This window comes from Scyliorhinus canicula, chromosome 1, assembly GCF_902713615.1.
Source record: "Scyliorhinus canicula chromosome 1, sScyCan1.1, whole genome shotgun sequence".
NCBI classification, from domain to species: domain Eukaryota; kingdom Metazoa; phylum Chordata; class Chondrichthyes; order Carcharhiniformes; family Scyliorhinidae; genus Scyliorhinus; species Scyliorhinus canicula.
This window is the reverse complement of record NC_052146.1, coordinates 113230461-113255195: the sequence shown is the minus strand read 5'-3', so window position 1 is coordinate 113255195 and position 24735 is coordinate 113230461. Positions and strand designations below refer to the sequence as shown.

The 24735-nt window shown below is 48.6% G+C and overlaps 1 protein-coding gene across 2 annotated transcripts in view; it reads right to left on the bottom strand.

Annotated features, from left to right (window-relative positions):
• The window catches only part of LOC119966427 (ribosomal protein S6 kinase 2 alpha-like), a 491201-nt gene that overhangs the window by 277193 nt on the left and 189273 nt on the right, over window positions 1–24735 (bottom strand). The window contains exon 3 of one of the 2 annotated variants that reach the window (XM_038798070.1): window positions 17564–17617. The exons of the other annotated variant lie outside the window; for it this stretch is intronic. Coding sequence (XP_038653998.1) covers window positions 17564–17617 — 54 coding nt within the window. The remainder of the gene's footprint in view (window positions 1–17563; window positions 17618–24735) is intronic. 2 annotated transcript variants of the gene reach the window in all.

Here is a 24735-nt window from a genome sequence, read left to right as displayed (position 1 = left end):
AGAGGAGTAGCAGGTGGGAGAATGCAGAGGTCCAAATTTACCAGGACTGGAGTGCGGAGGTGGCTAAAAAAAGGGCTGGTTATAACCGGTCGAAAGCAGTGCTGCACAAGAGAGGGGTGAAGTTTGGCCTGTTACAGCTGGCGCGCCTCTGGGTCACTTATAAAGACCGCCAGTATTACTTTGACTCCCCGGAAGAGGCCTGGGCCTTTGTCCAGGCAGAGAAGCTGGACTCGGACTGAGGAGTGAGGGGGGGGGGGTTGGGGGCTGATGTATAGTGTTCGGAGGCTTTGTTCTCCCTTGCTCTTTTCTATTGGTTTTTGTTTATTTCTTGTGGGAAAGCTTGGGGATGTTTTGTAGGCACGTTGTGGAGCGGTCCTTCTCTTCCCACGTTTTGAGTCGAGGGGCGGGGTTTGAGCTGGAGGCGCGGGCTTTTTCCTGAGCTGGAGTCGGAATAGGAGGGGACTACACGGGGGGGGGGGGGGGGGGGGGGGGGGGGGGGGGGGGGGGGGGGGGGGGGGGGGTGGGGTGGGGGTCGTTGGGGTGGCGGGAGCAGCCGGGGTCAGCAGGAGTCGGATGACTTACGGAAGTAGATGAGGAACTGCCACTGTGGGGAACGGGCCGTGCGGGGACTGCGGGCACGTGGTTGGCCGAGGAAGAGTTATGGCTGACCGGCGGAGAGGAAGGGTGAATAGCCCCCCGATTCGGCTGGTCACATGGAATGTAAGGGGGCTGAATGGGCCGGTCAAGCGGGCTCAGGTGGTTGCACATTTGAAGGGGCTGGGGGCAGATGTGGCTATGCTCCAGGAGACGCACCTTAGGGTGGCGGATCAGGTAAGGTTGAGAAAGGGGTGGGTTGGGCAAGTGTTCCATTCGGGGTTGGATGCGAGGAACTGGAGGGTGGCGATTTTGGTGGGGAAGAAGAGTATGTCGTTTGTGGCGTCGAGTGTGGTGGCGGATAGCTGTGGCAGATATGTGATAGTGAGCGGTAGGCTCCAGGGGGAGCGGGTGGTGCTGGTTAATGTGTATGCCCCAAATTGGGACGATGTAGGCTTTATGCGGCGTATGCTGGGCCGGATTCCAGACCTTGAGTCGGGGGGTTTGATAATGAGGGGAGATTTCCATACAGTGCTGGACCCAAGAGGCCGGCGGCGGCCACAGTGCTGAGGGGGTTCATGGACCAGATGGGAGGGGTGGATCCTTGGAGATTTATGAGGCCAGGGGGTAAGGAATTCTCGTTCTTCTCCCATGTCCACAAGGCTTACTCCCGGATTGACTTTTTTGTCTTTAGCAGGGCGTTGATTCCGAGGATGGTAGGGGCAGAATATTCGGTGATAGCCATATCAGATCACGCCCCGCATTGGGTGGATCTAGAGCTGGGGGAGGGGAGGGACCAACGCCCACTGTGGAGGTTTGAGGTGGGGTTGCTGTCGGACGAAGAGATATGCGGGCGGGTCCGGAGGTGCATAGACAGGTATTTAGAAACGAATGATAATGGGGAGGTGCAGGTGGGGGTGGTCTGGGAGGCGCTGAAGACGGTGGTTAGGGGGGAGCTGATTTCCATCAGGGCACACAGGGAGAGGGGCGAGAAAAGGGAGAGGGAGAGGTTGGTGGAGGAGATGGTGAGTGTGGACAGGAGGTACGCTGAGGTCCCGGAAGAAGGGCTATTGAGGGAGCGTCGTAGTCTCCAAGCGGAGTTTGATATATTGACCACCAGGAAAGCGGAGGCGCAGTGGAGGAGGGCGCAAGGGGCGGTATACGAATACGGGGAGAAGGTGAGTCTGATGATGGCGCACCAGCTCCGGAAGCGGGAGGCAGTGAGGGAGATAGGGGGAGTTAGGGATGGAGGAGGGAGTCTGGTGCGGTGTGTGAGGGGCATTAATGGAGTGTTTAGGACCTTCTATGAGGAGTTATACCGGTCAGTGCCTCCTGGGGAAGAGGGAGGAATGGACCGCTTTTTGGGCAAGCTGGAGTTCCCGAGAGTGGGGGAGGAGCAGGTGGAGGGTCTGGGGGCCAGTTGAGCTGGAGGAGCTGGTCAATGCGATGGGGAGTATGCAGTCAGGGAAGACACCGGGGCCCGATGGGTTCCCGGTGGAATTTTATAAGAGGTTTTCAGACCTGCTGGGCCCGCTGCTCGAGAGGACCTTGAATGAGGCAAAGGAGGGGGGGCTTAATTTCATTGATTCTGAAGCGAGATAAGGACCCCCTCCAGTGCGGGTCATAAAGGCCGATTTCGCTCCTCAATGTGGATGCGAAACTGCTGGCCAATGTATTGGCCAGGAGGATGTGGTGCCGCAGGTTATTCACGAGGATCAAAAGGGTTTGGTGAAGGGGAGACAGTTGAACGTTAATGTGCGGAGGCTTCTCAATGTCATAATGATGGTGGACAATCTACCAAGTAATGGCGGTGGACGGGGAAGCGGAGATAGTGGCGTCGATGGATGCGCAGAAGGCCTTTGACAGGGTGGAGTGGAATACCTTTGGGAAGTTTTGAAGAGGTTCGGTTTTGGTGAGAGATTTATAAGGTGGGTGAGGCTGTTGTATGATGCCCCGGTGGCGAGTGTGGTGACGAATGGGAGGAAGTCGGAGAACTTTCGGTTGTACCGGGGGCGAGGCAGGGGTGCCCCCTGTCTCCCCTGCTGTTTGCGTTGGCGATCGAACCCCTGGCCATGGTGCTGAGGGAATCGAGGAACTGGAGGGGGCTAGTGCGGGGGGTGGGGGGGGGGGGGGGGGGCATCGGCTGTCGTTGTACGCAGACGATTTATTGTTGTACGTTGCAGATCCGGCGGGGGGGGATGGCGGAGGTGATGAGGATTCTTGGGGAGTTCGGGGACTTCTCTGGGTATAAGCTCAACGTCGGGAAGAGTGAGCTGTTCGTGGTGCATTTGGGGGACCAGGAGAGAGAGATAGGGGAGCTTCCGCTGAAAAGGGCAGAGAGTAGCTTCAGATACCCGTGGGTCCAGATAGCCAGGAGCTGGGGGGCCCTGCATATGCCCAACCTTACGAAGCAGGTGGGGCAGATGGAGGAGGAGTTTAGGAGGTGGGATGTGTTGCCACTCTCCCTCGCGGGCAGGGTCCAGTCGGTCAAAATGACGCTGCTCCCAAGGTTTCTGTTCCTCTTCCAGTGTCTACCCATCATGATCCCGAAGGCTTTCTCCAGGAGGTTCACTAGTATTACGGGGTTTGTGTGGGCACAGAAGACCCCGAGGGTGAGGAGGTATTCTTGGAGCGGGGCAGGAAGTGAGTGGATTGGCGCTGCCCAACCTGTGTGGGTACTACTGGGCTGCGAACGTGGCAATGATACGTAGGTGGGTGATGGAGGGAGAGGGGGCAGCATGGAAGAGGTTGGAGGCGGCGTCCTGTGTGGGCACGAGCTTAGAGGCGCTGGTGACGGTGCCATTGCCACTCCCCCCAGCAAGATATTCTACGAGTCCAGTAGTGGTGGCTACCCTCAAAATCTGGGGGCAGTGGAGGCGGCATAGGGGGGAGGTGAAGGCTTCAGTGTGGTCCCCGATACGGGGGAACCACTGGTTTGTACTAGGGAGGATGGACGGAGGGTTTTTGAGCTGGCGCAGGGCAGGTATCAGGCGGATGGGGGACCTCTTTCTCGATGGGAAGTTTGCGACCATAGAGGAGTTGGAGGGGTGGTGGGGTCTCCCCCCAGGGAATACCTTCAGGTATATGCAGATTAGGGCATTTGTTAGGCGGCAGGTGGCGGAGTTTCCACTGTTGCCGCCAAGGGGGGTTCAGGACAGGGTGCTCTCGGGGACGTGGGTTGGTGAAGGGAGGATCTCGGCAATCTACCAAGTGATGCAGGAGGGGGAGGAGGCCTCGGTGGACGAGCTGAAAGTGAAGTGGGATGTTGCTAAGTGTGCTTTTACTTAATTGCTCTGTTTTAATAACCTTTGCTCTAGAGTCGCCAGGTATCTTTCTGATACCACCACGAGGTTCAAAGCCAAGTGCTGATCTATAATTCAATACACCAGTTAGTAAGTTTCAAATCAAATCACATTTATTATACACACAGTCAATTACTACTCATGCATAAAACTCTACTTACTAGACTATCACTGACACTAAAGGCCTATACTTAGCTTTCAAATGGCCCAACAGGTCAGAGGAACAATGGCCTTTGTCCGGTTCTGAGTCTGCAAGTTTCAAGCTGGTATGGAATAGTAACTAGGAGCGCCTATCTCGTAGCGTGTGTTGACTGGAGACTTACAAAGTCTCTCCTTGTTGAGAGTCATGGTCAAGAGTTCTTTGAGAGCTGCCAAGAGAGCGAACTGAACTTGGGGACTCTACTTTATAGTCCCCAGGGGTTTCGCACCCTTCTGGGCGGACCCCGGACTTGGTCCCAATTAATTGGACCATGTCCCAATCGTTTCTATCGATTTCTCCAATACTGGAGCTGTTCCCTGATCGTTGGGCGGGCACTATGTGTCCGTTGGCCTGCGTTTGTCCTGGCTCCCGCTGGCGCCGGGGAGCCTGTCTTGGTCCCGATTGCTTCAATGTTTCCAATTGTTTCTAGGAATTGCTCATTGGTATGTAGATGGCTATTGGTTTCGGTTCTGCGAATCATAGAACATAGAACAGTACAGCACAGAACAGAACAGGCCCTTTGGCCCTCGATGTTGTGCCGAGCCATGATCACCCTACTCAAACCCACGTATCCACCCTATACCCGTACCCCAATAACCCCCCCCGTAACCTTACTTTTTAGGACACTACGGGCAATTTAGCATGGCCAATCCACCTAACCCGCACATCTTTGGACTGTGGGAGGAAACCGGAGCACCCGGAGGAAACCCACGCACACACGGGGAGGACGTGCAGACTCCGCACAAACCTTGTACCTGCTTGTTTGTCCTGTGGCTGGCCGATTTTCCCTGCATTCTTTGCGGGCCTCGATTTTGGAATCGGGAAGTGGCCACCCCAGGTGGCTACAGGGAAAAGGAGCTGGGAGAGGAGATCGATGAGGGGACGTGGGCAGATGCTCTGGGGAGGGTGAATTCCTCCTCCTCTTGCGCACGGCTTAGTTAATCCAACTAAAGGTGCTGCATAGGGCGCATATGACTGGGACCAGGCTGAGCCGGTTCTTTGGGGGAAGAGGACAGGTGTGGCAGGTGTTCGGGGAGCCCAGCAAATCACACCCACATGTTCTGGGCGTGTCCTGCGTTGGAGGGCTTTTGGAGGGGTGTTGCTGGGACCTTGTCAAGGGTGGTTGGCTCCAGGGTGGAGCCAGGCTGGGGGCTCGCAATTTTCGGGGTAGCATCGGAGCCGGGAGTGCAGGAGGCAAAAGAGGCCGGTATTCTAACCTTTGCATCCCTGGTAGCCCGGCGCAGGATTCTTTTACAGTGGAAGGATGCGAAGCCCCCGAGCGCAGAATCCTGGATCAATGACATGGTTGGGTTCATTAAACTGGAGAGGGTCTGGTTTGCCCTAAGGGCGTCGGTGCAAGGGTTCTTCCAGCGGTGGCAGCCGTTTCTAGACTTCCTGGCAGTCATTAGGGGGCGGTCAACTTCAGCAGCAACCCGGGGGGGGATGGGGGGGGGGGCTACTTGTTTGCTATGGGGGTGTGGTTTCATGATTTTATGCTCATTCTTTTTGTTAATTTATTGCTTTTGTATTTGGGGTGGGGTTACTGTTTTTCTTTGTTCTGTTGGTTAAAATTTGTTGAAAATTTGAATTAAAATTTTTTTTAAAAAAAGGATGGCGCAGCCCAACTGCGCATGCGCAGGATTGAGCGGGCCCAACTGCGCATGCGTGGGTTGGCGTGGTGCCCATTTGGCGCTGCATCAGGAGGCTGGAGCAGCGTGAACCGCTCCAGCACCATGTTGGCCCCCACCAGATTAGATCGTGCCCGGGTCCTGTTCGCGCCATCGTGAAATGCGACGGCGCGAACACGTGGCCCCAATATCGGAGAATCGCCCCCATTAACTCCCAGGGACTTTCCCCAATCAAATCACGTTCGCCCAGACTAAAAAACTCATTCCACTGGTCAGTTTCACCTTCTGGCTCCTAAAAGCTCACAGGCTCTTCAAAACAAAACCATTTCTAAAAACATGACCATTGCAGTCAAACACACTGTAACCACAGACTATGTCCAATATTTAGAATCCAATATTCCTAAAATCCTCCATTCATCACATAAGAATGAAGCAATATGACGAGTCCCTTAAGTGAAGTTGCCGAAAGGTGGAGCAAGCATGTAGATGTTGAAAAGGACATGCAGTAAAAATCCATGGCGCACTCTGCAAGTAAGAGTGTGTATGAAATAGGTTACTGCTCAATAACATTGCAGGTAGGAAGGGACGCCGCGTTTGGTGGTCAAAAATTGAATGGGAGACCTCGTGATGGGATGTGCTGGGAAGTCGCACATCAGGTGGCTCTCCTATGAACCCGGAAACAGGTGCTTCTACCCAAAATATCCTTTTAAAACAGGGAAGAAAGTATCCCCTCACCCTACCTAATAATACGACATAAAGGATGCCGAGTAATACTAACTCCAGACGGTGTATGGAGAGGGGAAATGAGGGAAACTAATTTTCCCTCATGGGCAGCACGGTAGCATGGTGATTAGCAAAACTGCTTCACAGCTCCAGGGTCCCAGGTTCAGTTCCCAGCTGGGTCACTGTCTGTGCGGAGTCTGCACGTCCTCCCCGTGTGTGCGTGGGTTTCCTCCGGGTGCTCCGGTTTCCTCCCACAGTCCAAAGATGTGCGGGTTAGGTGGATTGGCCATGCTAAATTGCCCTTAGTGTCCTAAAAAATAAGGTTAATGGGGGGGTTGCTGGTATAGGGTGGATACGTTGGCTTCAGTAAGGTGATCATTGCTGGCACAACATCGAGGGCCGAAGGGCCTGTTCTGTGCTGTACTGTTCTATGTTCTAAGAGAAACAAGCAGCTGAGATGGCAGACGCATGAGGCGACGAGGCACCGCCCACACCAGAGCGAGAAGGGCCAGCAAGCTGTACGCGGGGTTCACCCTCACCAGAGGGTGGATGGAAGATGTTTCTCTTCAGGGAACCAAGAGGGAAGAGACCAAGACCAATATCCAAGCTGTGGTCAGAGTGGTGGTCGCGGAGGCCATGGCAACCATGCAGGTGACCCCAGGCAAGACCAAAAGGTGACTGGAGGCCCAGGGTAACATCATTAAAGAATTATAAAAAGCCTCAACAGACAAGAGCAAATGGATCGCCACCCTAGAGACATAAATAGCGAGGTTGGTCGCAACACGGGGAGTCTGCAGGGGAAAATACAGGCCAGGAGAACCAGTCACGGTTCTAAAACATATGAATAGTGGAGCTGCTGGAAGGGTTCAACGGCAGAGACCCCATGGACTATGTAGCCCAGATGCTGGGAAACCTGGTGGGAAGGGACAGCATCCCCAACCGGCCAGAAATAGACAAGAGCCAGAAAAACAGACGGAGGACATGACACACAACATCAATGGGGGCGACAGTCGACAGTTAGGGGAGTAAACGGGGTGGGGGCAGTAACAGGAGAGGGGGAAGGAGAGGGAGAGAGGGGAGGAGGGAAGAACAATAGAGGAAACATAAGGACACGGGTAGTAAGGGCATAAGTCTGGCTACAACAGGCCACACATAGCTACTTGGAACACAAAGGCACCGTTAGCAGCCACTTTGGTAGGTTCCTCAACAAAGAAAAACCCCAGAGTGCAGGGGGTCACACACATGGTGTACACACTGTTGGCTGCCATGCTGGGTGGCTGCTGGACAAAGGGAAATCCTGGAGCACATGGCCCAGCCCCATGGTGAGACCCGTGACCACAGCCATTTCGGATGGCCTCCTAACAAAGGCAAACCCCGGAGTGTAGGGGCACATCCACAAGGTAAGTATGGTTGATCCCGGAGGAGAAGGGGGACACAAAAATACCCCATCAGAATAATCAGCTGGAACATCAGGGGACTCAATGGCCCAGTGAAAAGATCCAGATTCTTTGCCCAACTGAAAAGTATGAAAGCTGACTTAGTCGACCTCCAAGAGACACACTGGAGGGAGAAGGACCAACTGCAGGTAAGGAAGGGCTTGGTGGGACAGACCCACCGTTCCTGCTAGGGCATGAGAGCCAGGGAGGTAGCCAGACTATTAAATAAGAGGACAACGTTTATCACAACGAGGACGGTTACGGACCTGGGGGACGGTATGTCAAGGTCATGGTCCACGCCTTGTATACGCCTAACTGGGATGACATTGGTTTTTTTTTATAGAAGACCATGGTGGAAATCCCTGATACCGACACACACCGACTTATCATTTGGAGGGATGGGGGGGCACTTGCGTACAGGACCTACTAACAGACAGGTCGTCAGGGAGGACCTCCAACATGGCCAAAGAACCCAACATATTTATGGAGCAGATGGGGCAGTGGACGCATGGCGGTTCACCCATCCAGGAGAGAAGGAGTTCTTCTTCTCCCAGGTAAGGGGAGCTCCTCACAAAGAGGAAGAAGCTAAAAATGGACTTCAACCTGAAAGAAAGCAGTGCACCAACTCTGCCAGGCATGGGGGACCCTTTATGAGCACGGAGACAAAGCCAGCCCCCTGCTGGCTCACCAGCTGAGAAAACAGACAGCTATTAGGGAAATAGCTCAGATCACAAACAGCAGAGGCAAACTAGTAGCAGAGCCAGAAAAGGTCAACGAGGCATTCAAGGCATTCTACCGAGGACTGTACACCTCCGAGCCCCCCCGCAGGGGACTTGGGAGTGAAACAGTTCCTCGATGGACTAGACATACCAGTTATGGGGGAGGCTAGGAAGCCGGGACTGGAAGGACCACTAGAACTGAGACACGTCATGAAGAGCATCAACTCCTTGTAGGCAGGCCTCAATCTTGCTGTTACCGCAGGACAAAGACCCAACAGAATGCAGGTCCTACAGACCCATTTCGCTAGTAAACGTAAAAAAGTGAGATCTTCCCTATCCATCTTTGCCTTAAATGCGATGACCTCCCCCTTCACTATCGCTTTCAATATCTCCCAAACCACCAACGGCGAGAACTCCCCATTTTGATTAAACTCCACACACTCCTAAACAAACAGTGTGCTGGTTTAGTACACTGGGCTAAATCGCTGGCTTTTAAAGCAGACCAAGGCAGGCCAGCAGCACGGTTCAATTCCCGTACCAGCCTACCCGAACAGGCGCCGGAACGTGGCGACTAGGGGCTTTTCACAGTAGCTTCATTGAAGCCTACTCGTGACAATAAGCGATTTTCATTTCATTCTCCATCATCATCCCCCCCCCCCCCCCCCCCCCCCCCCCCCCGATGCAAAAAATTAGGTCCAGCGCTTCTCCAAGACCACATCCGCCCAGTGAGGTGCATGATCTGATATCATGGTCGCAGAGTGCCCCGCCTTTTTTACCCCAGCTAGTAATGCCTTCTCTACCACAAAAAAGTTGATTCTCAAACACACCTTGCGTACTGAAGAGAAAAGCGAATATTCCCTGTTACGCGGATGCAAAAATTTCCGCAAATCAATCACTCCCATCTCCTATATAAACCCTCCGAACACTTTTGCCCCCCATCACCTCCCACACGAGGGGCCGAGCAAGCGCAACCGAGATCTATCCATTCTCAGGTCCAGCACCATATTCCAATCCTGCTCCAGCCGCAATCTCCCCCTGCACCCGCCGCCATATTATCAGCTGGTGAGTATCCAGGTGATGTATGGCTGCTAACATCCACTTCATAAACCCAGCATCACCCCAGCTCGGGGCAAACATGCAGACCAACATCACCAACCTCACCTTCAGTGCGCCCGACACAATCACGTACCTGCCCACGTAATCCACCACCACCTTCTCCATTTGGAACCTCACCTGCTTACCCACCAATATAGCCACCTCCCGTGCCCTGCTACCAAAGCCAGAATGGAACATCTGGAGCACCCAAACTTCCTCAACCTCATCTGGTCTTTTACCCTCAGATGGGTCTACATCCACTTTCACGCCCATCAGATATGAGACAACTTGCACACTCTTTACCGGTCCCTCTAACCCTCGCAACGGTCCACATCACAACTCTGACCATGAGTCTCTCATCACCCCACACCCGTCATGGTCATCCTTCCACGTGTCATATGGGAGTACCTTTAAGAAATGGGCCTTTATCAAATAATTGTGGTGCGTGTACCTTTAAGAAATGGGTGTTTATCAGATAGCCGCAGTGATGTCAGTGTGCACGTGGAGCTGGGCTATCTGTTTTTCACTTTTGTTTTTGAGCAGGCCGCTACAGGGTGTGTTTAGTTTCGGTTTGCATGATTGGGAGCTGCATCCAGCAAAACCAGGTGTAATTCTGATTTCTTTCTGCATGAAAGGAATGTATTCAAATCACTTGCTAATTTAAAAGTGATAACTGCTCTCAGTAGAGATTTAAACCTAATGTCGGTGTTGAAGAGGGTAGTTGTCTTATGGATGTTGCAAGGAAAGATTAAGGGTTACTTAAAGAATATTGTATCTGTGGGGATGATTGGCGCTGATAGTTGTTAAGATGTTTACTGTGGGTTTATAAAGTGTTAACTGGTTTCATAAATAAACATTGCTTTAATTTAAAAGTTTTTAGCTCTCTGTTGCACCACACTTATAAGGTAGGCCCGTGTGCTCCCCATAACCATAATCTTTTGCTAGCACCATGGCCCCTGCCAGAGCCCCCTCTTCTACATCAAAAATGAAACCACACTGATCTCAATGCCCTCCTCATCCTTCTCATCCCCATTACATCCAAACAAAACCCAAAATAAAGTTTTTAAAAATAAATTTAGAGTACCGAATTAATTTTTTGCAATTAAGGGGCAATTTAGCCAACCCACCTACCCTGCACATCTTTGAGTTGCGAGGGCGAAACCCATGCAAACACTGGGAGAATGTGTAAACTCCACATGTCAGTGACCCAGAGCCGGGATCGAACCTGGGACCTCGGCGCTGTGATTCAGCAGTGCTAACCACTGTGCCACCATGCTGCCCAACCCACAATAAAGTTATCCATAACACCCACACACAAAAGAAATACAAATCAGAAAAAACAATGAAAAAACTCAGTCCAAAACCGTCAAAAGTCCAAATTCAGCCCAATCCCAGACCTTCTGCCTTCACAAATGCCTCTGCCGCCAACTCAAAATAATAGTCTCTGCCGGATAGACTACACCAACCGCAGTTTGTGCTTATACAATGCCACCTGAGCCCGTCTGAAGGCCATTCGCCTCCACTCTGCAACTGGATCCTCGATTTTCTGACCAACAGACCACAATCAGTAAGAATGAACAAGACCACCTCCTCCACAATAGTCCTCAATACCAGGGCCCTGCAAGGCTGCGTAGTTAGCCCCTTCTCTACTGCGAGTCAAAATTTGGTTCCAAGTCCATCAACAAGTTTCCTGATGATACGACCATAGTGGGCCGGATCTCGAATAACGACGAGTCAGAATACAGGAGGGAGATAGAGAACCTAGTGGAGTGTAGCAACAACAATCTCTCCCTCAGTGCCAGCAAAACTAAAGAGCTGGTCATTGATTTCAGGAAGCAAAGTTCTGTACACACCCCTGTCAGCATCAACGGGGTCGAGGTGGAGATAGTTAGGTCAAATTCTTAGGGGTGCACATCTCCAAAAATCTGTCCTGGTCCATCCACGTTGACCCCACCACCAGGAAAGCACAACAGCACCTGTACTTCCTCAGGAAACCAAGGAAACTCAGCATGTCCACATTAACCCAACTTTTACAGATGCACCATAGAAAGCATCCTATCTGGCTGCATCACACCCTGGTATGGCAACTGCTCGGCCCAGGACCGCAAGAAACTTCAGAGAGTCGTGAACACCGCCCAGTCCATCACACAAACCTGCCTCCCATCCATTGACTCCATCTACATCTCCCGCTGCCTGGGGAAAGCAGGCATTATAATCAAAGACCCCTCCCACCCAGCTTACTCACTCTTCCAACTTCTTCCATCGGGCAGGAAATACAGAAGTCTGAGAACACACACAAACAGACTCAAGAACAGCTTCTTCCCCGCTGTTACCAGACTCCTAAATGACCCTCTTGTGGACTGACCTCATTAACACTACACCCTGTATGCTTCATCCAATGCCGGTGCTTATGTAGTTACATTGTATACTTTGTGTTGCCCTATTATGTATTTTATTTTCTTCCCTTTTCTTCCCATGTACTTAATGATCTGTTGAGCTGCTCACAGAAAAATATTTTTCACTGTACCTCTGTACACGTGACAATAAACAAATCCAATCCAATCCAATCCTTGCCAGCTCCGTCGTCAAGTCTTGGTATATACATATTCCCTTGCGTTCTCACTCCACCTCACGCCTCTGCTTCGCCCACCTCAGCACTCTTTCCTTCACCTGAAAATTATGAAAACACCCTCGGTGGCTCATTCACCCTCAGTTTCGGCCTGAGACCGATGGGCCCTGTCGAACTCTGACTGGGTGGACTCCTCTCCCTCCCCCATCAGCTTCGCCATCATGTTGGCGAAGTATTCTGCAGGGCTCTAGCTCTCCACCTCTTCGGGCACACCTACAATCCTCAGGTTATGTCTTCACGACCTGTTCTCCACATCTTCCACCTTGGCTGCTGATCTCTGCTACCCTCCACAGCTCCTCATCCACCGAGGTGAAATGGTCACTGTGTCATGACAAGGCCTCCTCCATCCCTTCATTTTCTCCCCCCTCCTCCCATACCATTGTTGAAGTCCTCACCAACTCCTCTCTCACCGAGGCAAGGGTCTCTCCCACCCATGCCTTAAGTGAGGCCACCATCACCTCTGATGCTTTTCAAAATGTTTTGACAACAGCCGTTCGAACTCCACAGCCATAACCTCTGTTGTTATCTCTACTGTGATGGCCGCAGCCACACCCAATGCAATCTCTCCCACTATCTTACCTCCTGCTGCACCCCTCACAATGGTCGGCGACAGACGTTCGCTCACTGTCTTCTTCCCTGAATTCTTCTTGCAGGTTTTTGACATTCTATAAATGCTCTAGACCTTCCCCCAGCTCCTCATGAACAAACATTCACAGAAAACTGGACTAAAAGCGTCATTAAAGACAGCTCTGGCAGGAGCCACCAAACATGTGACCTCCACCTACATGCCACAATCAGATGTCTCTTTTTAGTAGTACATTTGAGGGTTCTAAGGCGATATGTCGTAGTTTCTCTTGGATATTGACTAGGTTAGGATTATTCTCGCTGGAGTTCAGAATCTCATAGAGACTTATAAAATTCTAACAGGACTAGACAGGGTAGATGCAGGGAAGATGTGTCCAGAACCAAGCATCACTGTCTGAGAATTCAAGGAAAACCATTTCGGACAGAGATGAGGAGACATTTCTTAACCCAAAGAGTGGTGAGCCTGTGGAATTCATTACCACAGGAAGTAGCTGATGCTAAAACATTGAATATGTTCAAAAGGCGGCCAGATATAGCACTTGGGGAGAATGGGATCAAAGCTATTGGGGAAAAGCAGGATTAGGCTATTGAGTTGGATGATCAGCCATGATCGTGATAAATGGTGGAGCAGGCTTGAAGGGCCAAAAGGCCTCCTCCTGCTCCTATCTTCTATGTATCTATGTAAACAGTTTCTAGTACTAATGAAATGGTTGTGCTAGTGTCCAGCTCCATTTTTACTGCTTGTCTGTCCAGTAAAGGAGTGACCCTGTCATGGTTTGTTGCGCTCACAATGGCCAATATATACGACAGCTCGTCACCTGACTATGACTATGGTCGTTTGTTGTGCCCTTTTTGTATAACGTGGATACTTTCCCCTCTATTTAATTTTTCATTTGATGTATTTGGTTCTTGCATTCTATAATTCGTGTTTGAAACTTGTTTCTTCCTCCAACAAGCACATTCAGGGTGTTCCTTTTTACCGCAGTTCTTGCATTTTGCATTTTTATTCCAACAATCAATTGCTGTGTGCCCAGTTTTTGCACATCAATGACAATTTCGAACCTGTGTCTATGTTCTGGACTTAGCCAGAATTTCATGCATTTAAGTGGTCAAGCTTAATTTTTGTGCTTCCTTAACTGCTAGTCCCACAGAGATCGTGACTTCTCAATAAAAACAAATTACTGCGGATGCTGGGATCTGAAACCAAAAAGAAAATGCTGGAAAATCTCAGCAGGTCTGGCAGCATCTGCAGGGAGAGAAAAGTGCTAGCGTTTCAAGTCCAGATGACCCTTTGTCATGACTTCTAAAGCCTTCTTTAGGTCTAAGTTGCTCTGTGTTAACAAGCTTTTCGGGAGAGCTTCGTTTCTTAACCCACACACAAGTTCGTCTCTAACAGTGTTATTCAGGACATCTCCAAATGCACAGTATTAAGCTAATTTATTCAAAGTAGCTACAAATTGTGTAATTGATTCAATTTCTTGCTGGTTACGTTTGTGGAACCTGAACCAAAGTTGTTTTGTGGTATTTTTAAAGGATAGGGTTGCAGACCATGATGTTACAAAAAAACAAGAGTTTTATTGGAAATGTTTTTACTCAACAGGCTGCGAGACTAGACCAGTGTTTTTCAAACTTTTTTTCCGGGGACCCATTTTATCAAACGCCGACATTCAGGACCCACGCTGGCCGACCTTCGCGACCCACCATTTTCTATTTCCTATGCGAGAGGTGAGCCTGCTTGGTTCACAGGAGGAGACGGCTATGCACACATTGGGTGCAGGATTCAGCCAGTTCCTTTGTGCCATCTTCATCTTAGTGAGGACGGAAAATCCAACCTCGCACATGTAGGTCGTTGTAAAGGGTAAAAACAACAAAATGTTTGTTTTACTCAGCTCCTCGGATACTCCTCGGAGACGCTACTCCAGAATGCTGACAGCCTCATTGATTTGTGCCAGACTTTCAGTTTCTTATTTGGAGTCAGCTGCAAGTTAACAACTGAATCTGGGGTCACAAACTCAAAGGGATTTTTCACCCACCTCTCTCAAATCTTAAACTTCTCTTCTGGAAAGTAGCGACCACAGTTGTTGATCAGCGCAGTCAGATGCAACTGAATAAGGCTTGCCAGTCCATTTACAGTTTCCTTACTAATGCTGTTTTCTTCAATGTGGCGTAGCAGTGTGGGGAACATGTCGTAATTTTGGCTTTGCATTCACAATTGCCAAACTTCCAATTACTTTTGGGAAGCTTAGATTTCTTCACAGTGCTGAAAGTAATCATCATCCTTCCCTTGCAATTTGAGATTCAGTTCATTTAGAATTGAAAAGATGTCTGCAAGGTAAGACATAGTTAGCATCCAAGTTTCATCAGGAAATGAAACAGCCAGAGAGGACAATTTCTCAAGGAGGAAAGCGTGAATTCCAGTTCGTAAACTCAGTTCATAAACTCTGAGAAGCACCCGACCCCTTGACAGCCAATGTACTTCTGTGTGGAACAATAAATATATGTGCTCAGTCCCCATATCGGAACACAGAGTCTCAAAAAGTCTGGTATTGAGTGCACACTGCTTTTAATGAAATTCACAACTTTCACAATTCCTTTCAACACCACTTCAAGATCGGATGGAATTCCTTTCGATGCCAGCACCTCACGGTGAATAAAACAACAATTCCAAACAATGTCCTGACCAGCTGCCTCCTTCATCCTTACTATAACTCCGCTGTTTTTCCCAGTTATGTTGGCTGCTCCATCGCTTGTGATTTCTCTGCAACGAACCCAGTCAAGCCCGCACTTTCCAACTACAAAACTATTCAATGCTTGAAAAATCTCTCCGCCAGACCTGTTGGTTGATAAAAGTCAGGCAGCACAGCAAATTCTCAACAAATTCATTGTGCCAAACTTTTCTAATGTAAACTAGCAAGGTTGCACAATCTGAAATGTCTGTACTTTCATCCAATTGTATTGAGAACTACTGCGCTGATTTTAAAAAGAAATAAGCTGGGCTTCTAAATTCTCAGCAATATCACAAATTCAGCGAGCCACTGTGATAACATTTCACTTTTTCAACAAACCTCTCATCCATGACCGTACGGACAGCGGGGCTGTTTAGCACACTGGGCTAAATCGCTGGCTTTGAAAGCAGACCAAGGCAGGCCAGCAGCACGGTTCGATTCCCGTAACAGCCTTCCTGAACAGGCGCCGGAATGTGGTGACTAGGGGCTTTTCACAGTAACTTCATTGAAGCCTACTTGTGACAATAAGCAATTTTCATTTTCATTTCATCTAATGCTGCAGGGAGAATTAATCCCTCTGCTACAGTGTGGGGCATTTTCTCTCAGGCTACACGGTAAACTACCATGTAAGAGGCAAATTGTACTTTGTCGTTCAATGTAACATTTCTGCTGAGGACTTCAGCCGACGATTTCAGTTCTCGTTGCATCCTTTGAAAAAAATCAAGGTTTGTCTTCGAATTCACCAGACCTTTGAAGTTTTGAGGGTTTTAAACTTACATTTGCCAGCACTTCCCTGCATATAACACACATAGGCCTTGTATCCTGATTTGCATTGGCACAATTAATAAATCCATACCTTAAAAAAATCATCTTTATACTGCCTTGTGTCTGATTTCAGCTTCTTCTTAATGGGCTGTCCACCAGAGGCCCTGGAGCTCACACCAGCACTGCTTTGTCCTATTGTGGGCTCTCCTGAACAGCTCACACCAGCACTGCTTTATCCTGCGGTGGATTCTCCCGAGCCACTCTGTCCAGCAGGTTTAGTTGAGAGATACTGGCCTGTTTGTGTCTCTGGACTTCTCTTCCTTCTTTCAAAACGATCCATTTTAAATTTTACTTGTTTGCTGCTGACAAATGGAGGAATCGCAATCACGGCCATAGCATGTGACTTTTGACGTCAGCGTTCGGGGCATGTGACCTGCTCTCTGCCTCGCTTCAGGCAGGAAGATTGCGTTGAAGTTTTAAAATAATCTTCTCCTGGGTCAAGAGGAGGCGGTGCTTCTCACTGGGCTCCGCACATGCGCACTGTCATGAGCAGGCATGCATGTGCAGTGCGCCCGCATTTTTTTAACTGGTCACGGCCATCAGTTTTGAAGCTGCTCGCTGCCGGAATTGTTAAAAACCGGCTTCTGCGGCTGTTGCGTGTGAATTCCTGCATTCAGGGACGCCGGAATGGATGGTTCCGCGAACTTCCTGACACCCGCCCACAACCCACCCGCGGGTCGCAACCCCCACTTTGAAAATGCCTGGACTAGACTGACTGTTAGGCTTCCCAAAGTCCCAATGACATCATTAATAGGACACATGATCAAACTTTTAAAGTGACCTTGTTCCAACTCGGGACAAACATGAACACATAACAATTACCATAGCACACTAATGATCAACAATATAAACACCATAGGGGTCACTAATCAATGGCAGGAATCCCAGCTGCTTTTCCATCCGTAGACCAGGAGTGCCAAAGATAATTGGAGTCCCAGCTAAGGTCAGCTAATTCAGCACAAACTGGTGGTCACATTCCCAAGAGGAAATAAGGTGAGACCATAGCTTTCTATTTAGAATTAATTAATGGGTCGTTTGCCAAGCAAGTCAAAGCAGTGAGATTAGAAAGAGGATATGTGAATGATAAGTGTCAGCATCTTACCTTATAATTTAAAGAGGCAAAGTCCTTTTCTATCCATGTGATTTCTGATTTTGCCTAGATTAAGAGTCATAAATTAAAATGCAATTTAGATCATCACATATCCCCCAAATTATGCACATCTTCCTAATATTCAGATCCTGAAAATGAAGGTTTCATCTTGTCTGAGACAGTCCTAGTTTTGCTGTTATATCACTGCTAACTAAATGCTTCACCCTTTGCTCACTGATAGTACAAGAACATTGCTTAATATGCAACACTGCGCAGTTTATACAGTATTTAGTTTCAGTCACATGGGTCATGATGTGATATTGTAGCAACATGAAATAGAGACTAAGAAATTAAATTGAACCACTGGAAGAGTCACCTGGATTTATTTTAATTCTGGCCAGATAACTATAACAAATGATTCTATTAATTTACAATTGAAGCTATAGCATACAAACAAACAGTTATGGAGCAGGTGTACGCCACTCAGCTCCTCGAGCCTGCTGCAACATTCAATGAGATCATGACTGATCTGATTGTAACTTCAACCCGACAATCCTACGTTTTGCTGATAACTTTTCACCCCCTTGTTAATCAAGAATCGATCGAGCTCAGCCTTAAAAATATTCAAAGACTCTACTTCCACTGCCTTCTGAGGAAGACCGTTCCAGGGATTCATGACCCTCAAGAGAAAAATATTCTCCTCATCTCGGTTTTAAAATCATTGTTCTAATTTGACTAATTATGGAAGCAATCATCACCAAAGCAGATTGTAACGGTATGTTTTTCAACTCACCAAGGCTTCGTGGGCAGCACTTAACCCAAACTACTCCCATCTAGGATAAGGGCAGCATTGATACATTGGAACTCCACCAACTGGAAGTTCCCCTCCAAATCACTCACCAACCTGACTTGGAAATAATTGTCATTCCTTCACTGTCGCTGGGTCAAAACCCTGGAATTCCCTCCCTAATAGCAGTGGGTGTACCTGTACGACATGGATTTCAGTGATTCAAGAAGGCAGTTTACCACCACCTTCTCGAGGGCAATTATGGATGGGCAACAGATGCTGGCCTAACCAGTGAAGCTCGCATCCAGTAAAAATGAAGTTTACAAAAAAGGTTTCTTCCCAATGTTCTCTTTACTAGGAGCCAAAAATCCATGGTGCATTATAATTCTTTGGGCATCACCTACCCTATTGTTACTTTGCCTATGCGACCATTCTTCTACGTGTCAGCATAGACAACAAATGTTGGTAAAATGATCAACGATATAAACAGCATAGGGGTCACTAATCAGTGGCAGGAATCCCAGCTGCTTTTCCATCCGTAGACCAGAAGTGCCAAAGGTAATTGGAGTCCCAGCTAATTCAGCACAAACTGGTGGTTACATTTTTTGCTTGTTTTTCTCTTTAGTTCAATTTTATCTGGTCACCTTATTATAGGAAGGATGTGGAAGCATTGGAAAGGGTGCAAAGGAGATTTACAGGGATGCTGCCTGGATTGGAGGGTAGGTCTTTTGAGGAAAGGTTGAGGGAGCTAGGGCTTTTCTCATTGGAGCGAAGGAGGATGAGAGGTGACTTAATTGAGGTGTATAAGATGATGAGAGGGATAGATAGAGTGGACATTCAGCGACTTTTTCCTCGGGTGGATGCAGCTGTTACAAGGGGGCATAACTATATGGTTCATGGTGGAAGATATAGGAAGGATGTCAGAGGTAGCTTCTTTACTCAGAAAGTGGTTGGTGCGTGGAACGCACTCCCAGCTATGGTAGTGGAGTCTGACACTTTAGGAACTTTCAAGCGGTTATTGGATAGGCATATGAAGTGCACTAGAATGATTGGGAGTAGGTTGATTTGATCTTAGTTTCAGACTAGTTCGGCACAACATCGTGGGCCGAAGGGCTTGTACTGTGCTGTACAGTTCTATGTTCTATCCTGGGCAGGACCTTTACCAACTCAACCAAGGGAGACATTAAAATAATTCAAAGAATGGTTTCCTTTTGTGCATGTCCAAATGCCTTGCGGGCACAAGATGAAGCAGAGCATCGTTGCTGTTTGTCATTTTTATGAATGACCTAGAGGAGGGCACAGAAGGTTGGGTGAGTAAATTTGCAGACGACACTAAAGTCGGTGGAGTTGTGGACAGTGCGGAAGGATGTTGCAGGTTACAGAGGGACATAGATAAGCTGCAGAGCTGGGCTGAGAGGTGGCAAATGGAGTTTAATGTAGAGAAGTGTGAGGTGATTCACTTTGGAAAGAATAACAGGAACGCGGAATATTTGGCTAATGGTAAAATTCTTGGTAGTGTGGATGAGCATAGGGATCTCGGTGTCCATGTACATAGATCCCTGAAAGTTACCACCCAGGTTGATAGGGTTGTGAAGAAGGCCTATGGTGTGTTGGCCTTTATTAGTAGAGGGATTGAGTTCCGGAGCCATGAGGTCATGTTGCAGCTGTACAAAACTCTGGTACGGCCGCATTTGGAGTATTGCGTACAGTTCTGGTCGCCTCATTATAGGAAGGACGTGGAAGCTTTGGAACGTGTGCAGAGGAGATTTACCAGGATGTTGCCTGGTATGGAGGGAAAATCTTATGATGAAAGGCTGATGGACTTGAGGTTGTTTTCGTTAGAGAGAAGAAGGTTAAGAGGTGACTTAATAGAGGCATACAAAATGATCAGAGGGTTAGATAGGGTGGACAGTGAGAGCCTTCTCCCGCGGATGGAGGTGGCTAGCACGAGGGGACATAGCCTTAAATTGAGGGGTAATAGATATAGGACAGAGGTCAGAGGTAGGTTTTTTACGCAAAGAGTGGTGAGGCCGTGGAATGCCCTACCTGCAACAGTAGTGAACCCGCCAACATTGAGGGCATTTAAAAGTTTATTGGATAAGCATATGGCCTTTAGTTTTTGACTTCCCATGTCGGTGCAACATCGTGGGCCGAAGGGCCTGTACTGCGCTGTATAGTTCTATGTTCTATGTAGAGGCTGGAGTAATTTGGGCCAGACGGGGAGCCTTAACTGAAAGGCTGTCAATCGTTAAGGATAACCACTTCAAATCGCCAAATTCTCACAGTTCCACTCCATGAGAGAGAAATAAAACCCCCGTCACAGATGGGTCTCATCTTCCCGGAAGTGAAAATAAAAGTATTACAGCAGCCTAAACTGGGTAGAATGACTCAGTTATAAGATTAAGATTGAATTCTTAATTATCAAGAACTAACTTGCCTCTTTCAACCTGGTTTCATTGCCAAACAGTGTCTTCAGCATACTGTAGCAGCTAGTAACAACCAGCCATGTCCGCAAAGTTGTCACAGTAAAATTACACAAGCTAGCCTTAAGTTTTTAGTCAGCATCTTGTGCAATTTCCTTGTAAAAACCACAATGGTCACTCAATGCACATCACCTAATTCAGATACTAAGCGCCAGTTCTTTCATTGAAATGACTCCTGATTTTGGCTAAAACTGTCAGTCTTTTATCCTTCAGCAATCAAACATTTCTAGCCAATTAATTAAGCCCTTTTCAGGAAACCTGAAATTGTCGGTATCCTGCTGCTGATCAATAAAAGATGTCACTCTTTTGATGAAAATGCACTGGAAAAAAAAATGAAAGAATTTTTTGTCTCGCAATTTTTAATTTGTATATTTCTGGTAAAAATGTAAAACTGTTTTACAGGATTTGCAGAATTCAGTATAAATGTCATACGGCCTCAGGAAAAGATTAAAACACTGCTTTTTTCCACCTCAATCATTATTTTCAGTGTTATTGAGGACCCCTCACTCCACAGTAGGGAATATTGAAATCATCCAGTAATAATGTAGAGCAGGTGAAAAGATTTCCAATGAGATCTTACAGCGTTACCTAATACTTGCATAATCCTGTTCCAGCACTCTCAATGCCAAATGCTCACCATAGATCATAAACTTCAAAAGAATGCTATCGTGCAACCCGAACAAATGAATACAAAGAGACCCATACAATTATATTGTTTATTAAAATGTATCATTGCATTCAGATGTCTCGACTTCTACTGGCTAAATAAAACATATTCAAGAATCAACACTATCCATTTTCAGCAAATCACCAAGTCACAAAGTACTACTCCGGTGAGGATTCTTGAAACGTAATAACTGCACCACGAATCAATAATCACAACAAATCTCCCCCACTTATCTCTGATGAAAAAATTCAATGAGCTTTGCAGTTATTTTCTTTTACCATGATGCCTTTATTCTCCAATTCCATTATCTTTTTATTTTCTTGTCAAGCAAATGAAACATAGGCAGAATGATGAGGTCCTGCAGAAGGAGTTCAGGGAGTTAGGCAATAAGCTAAAGAACAGGACCTCTGGGGTTGTAATCTCAGGATTACTCCCTGTGCCACGTGCCAGTGAGGCTAGAAATAGGAGGATAGTGCAGCTAAACACATGGCTAAACTGGTGGTGTCAGAGGGAGGTTTCAGACTTCTGGACCACTGAGATCTCTTCCGGGGCAGGTGTGACCTGTACAAGAAGGACAGGTTGCATCTAAACTGGAGGGGCACCAATATCCTGGCTGGGAGGTTTGCTGGAGTCACTCGGGGGGATTTAAACTACTATGGCAGGGGTTGGGAACCAGTGTGCTATCTTAGAAGGTGTAAAAGCTGACGGGGAAATAGAGAACAAAAATAGGAGAACAACATCACCCTGTCTACTCAGACGCAGTGGTTTGATGTGTATTTGTTTCAACGCCAGAAGTATAGCAGGTAAGGCAGATGAATTTAAGAGCACTTATTAGTACTTGGAATTACGATGTTGTGGCTTTCACTGTTATTGAGGACCCCTATTGAGGAAGGGCAGGATTGGCAGCTGAAAGTTGGGGGATATAGATGCTTCAGGAGAAATCGAGGGGGATGTAAAGGGGTGGAAGAGTAGCATTACTGGTTAAGGAGATTATTATTATTTTTTTAATAAATTTAGATTACCCAATTATTTTTTCCAATTAAGGGGCAATTTAGCGTGGCCAATCCACCTAGCCTGCGCATCTTTGGGTTGTGGGGGCAAAACCCACGCAGACACGGGGAGAATGTGAAAACTCCACATGGACAGTGACCCAGAGCCGGGATCGAACCTGGGACCTCAGCGCCGTGAGGCAGTTGTGCTAACCACTAGGCCACCATGCTGCCCGAGGAGAATATTATAGCCATACTGCAGGAGGACACCTTGGAGAGCTCATAGAATGAGGCAATCTGGGTAGAGCTCAGGAACAGGAAGGGGGCAATCACAATGTTGGCCGTTTATTACAGGCCCCCCAACTGCCAGCGAGAGATAGTGGAGCAGATAGGTAGAGAGATTTTGGACAGGTGCAAAAGTAACAGGGTTGTTGTGGTAGGGGATTTTAACTTCCCCTATACTGACTGGGACTCACTTAGTGCTAGGGGATTGGATGTGGCATAGTTTGTAAGGTACATCCAGGAAGCCTTCTTTTTTTTTTTTAAATGTTTTTTATTGAGTTTTCATATTTTATATATGACAGATTACAAATTATTAGAGAGGAAAAAAAAAAGAAAACACAAAAATTTAACATGAATATTTACAGGTAAGCATCTTCATAACAACAATTGTGGCCGCCACCTTTAGCCAGCATACATATTTTACATTCCCCAGTATGGCCGAGGCACATGTTTATAGGCATTCATTTATAGTTTGGTTTTGGGCCTTGGCTTGCCATCAAACCCCCATAACGAGCCCGTAACCCCCCCCCCCCCGGCTACCTTCTCCCGATTCCTGTCCATTTTCCCCTGATTCTTGGCCACCCGACTATTCTTCCTCTTGTACGTTGGCCACAAACAGGTCCCGGAACAGTTGCATGAATGGCTCCCACGTTCTGTGGAAGCCGTCGTCCGACCCTCGGATGGCGTATTTGATTTTCTCCATTTGGAGAGATTCCGAGAGGTCGGACAGCCAGTCTGCAGCTCTGGCCGGTGCTGCTGACCGCCAGCCAAACAGGATTCTACGGCGGGCGATCAGGGAGGCAAAGGCAAGGGCGTCCGCCCTCCTCCCCAGGAATAGATCTGGCTGGTCTGAAACCCCGAAGACCGCCACTATCGGGCATGGCTCCACCCTCACCCCCACCACTTTGGACATAGCCTCGAAGAAGGCTGTCCAGTACTCCACAAGTCTGGGGCAAGACCAGAACATGTGGGCGTGGTTGGCCGGGCCTCTTTGGCACCGCTCACATCTGTCCTCCACCTCCGGGAAGTACCTACTCATACGGTTTCTCGTTAAGTGGGCTCTATGTAGCACTTTTAGTTGCGTCAGGCTGAGCCTTGCGCACGTGGAGGTGGAGTTGACCCTATGCAGTGCTTCGCTCCAGAGTCCCCACCCTATCTCCATCCCCAGGTCGTCCTCTCATTTCCTTCTTGTTGCGTCCAGTACGGTGTCGTCCCTATCTACCAGTCGGCCATACATGTCACTACAGTTCCCTTTCTCTAGGATACTTGCGTCCAGTAGGTCTTCCAGTAGTGTCTGTCGTGGCGGTTGTGGGTACGCCCTTGTCTCCTTTTGTAGGAAGTTTTTGAGCTGCAGGTACCGTAGCTCGTTCCCCCCAGCTAGCTGAAATTTCTCTGTCAGTTCGTCCAGTGTTGCAATCCTGTCGTCCGTGTATAGGTCCCTGACTGTCAGTGTCCCCCCGTCCTGTCTCGACCTTTTGAAGGTGGCGTCAGTCAGTGCTGGTTTGAACCTATGGTTGTTGCAGATGGGAGCCTTGTCCGACATTTTGTACAGGCCAAATTGCTGCCGCAGTTGGTTCCAGGATTGGAGGGTGGCTGTCACCACTGGGCTGCTGGAGTGTTTTTTGGGTGGGGATGGGAGTTCTGCCGTGGCGAGGGCCCGGAGGGAGGTTCCCATGCAGGAGGCCTCCTCCGCATGTACCCACTCGGCTTCTGGCTCCTGGATCCATCCCCTTACACGCTCGGCTGTTGCCGCCCAGTGGTAGAATTGTAGATTCGGGAGGGCTAGCCCCCCCCCTGGTTTTTGTTTTTTGAAGGACCTTCTTTGGGATCCTAGCATTTTTACCCCCCCATACGAACGCCATGATAAGCTTGTCCAGCGCTTTGAAAAAGGCCTTGGGGATGTAGATCGGAATGGATCTAAATAGGAAGAGGAACCTGGGCAGTACGTTCATTTTGATCGTCTGGACTCTCTCCGC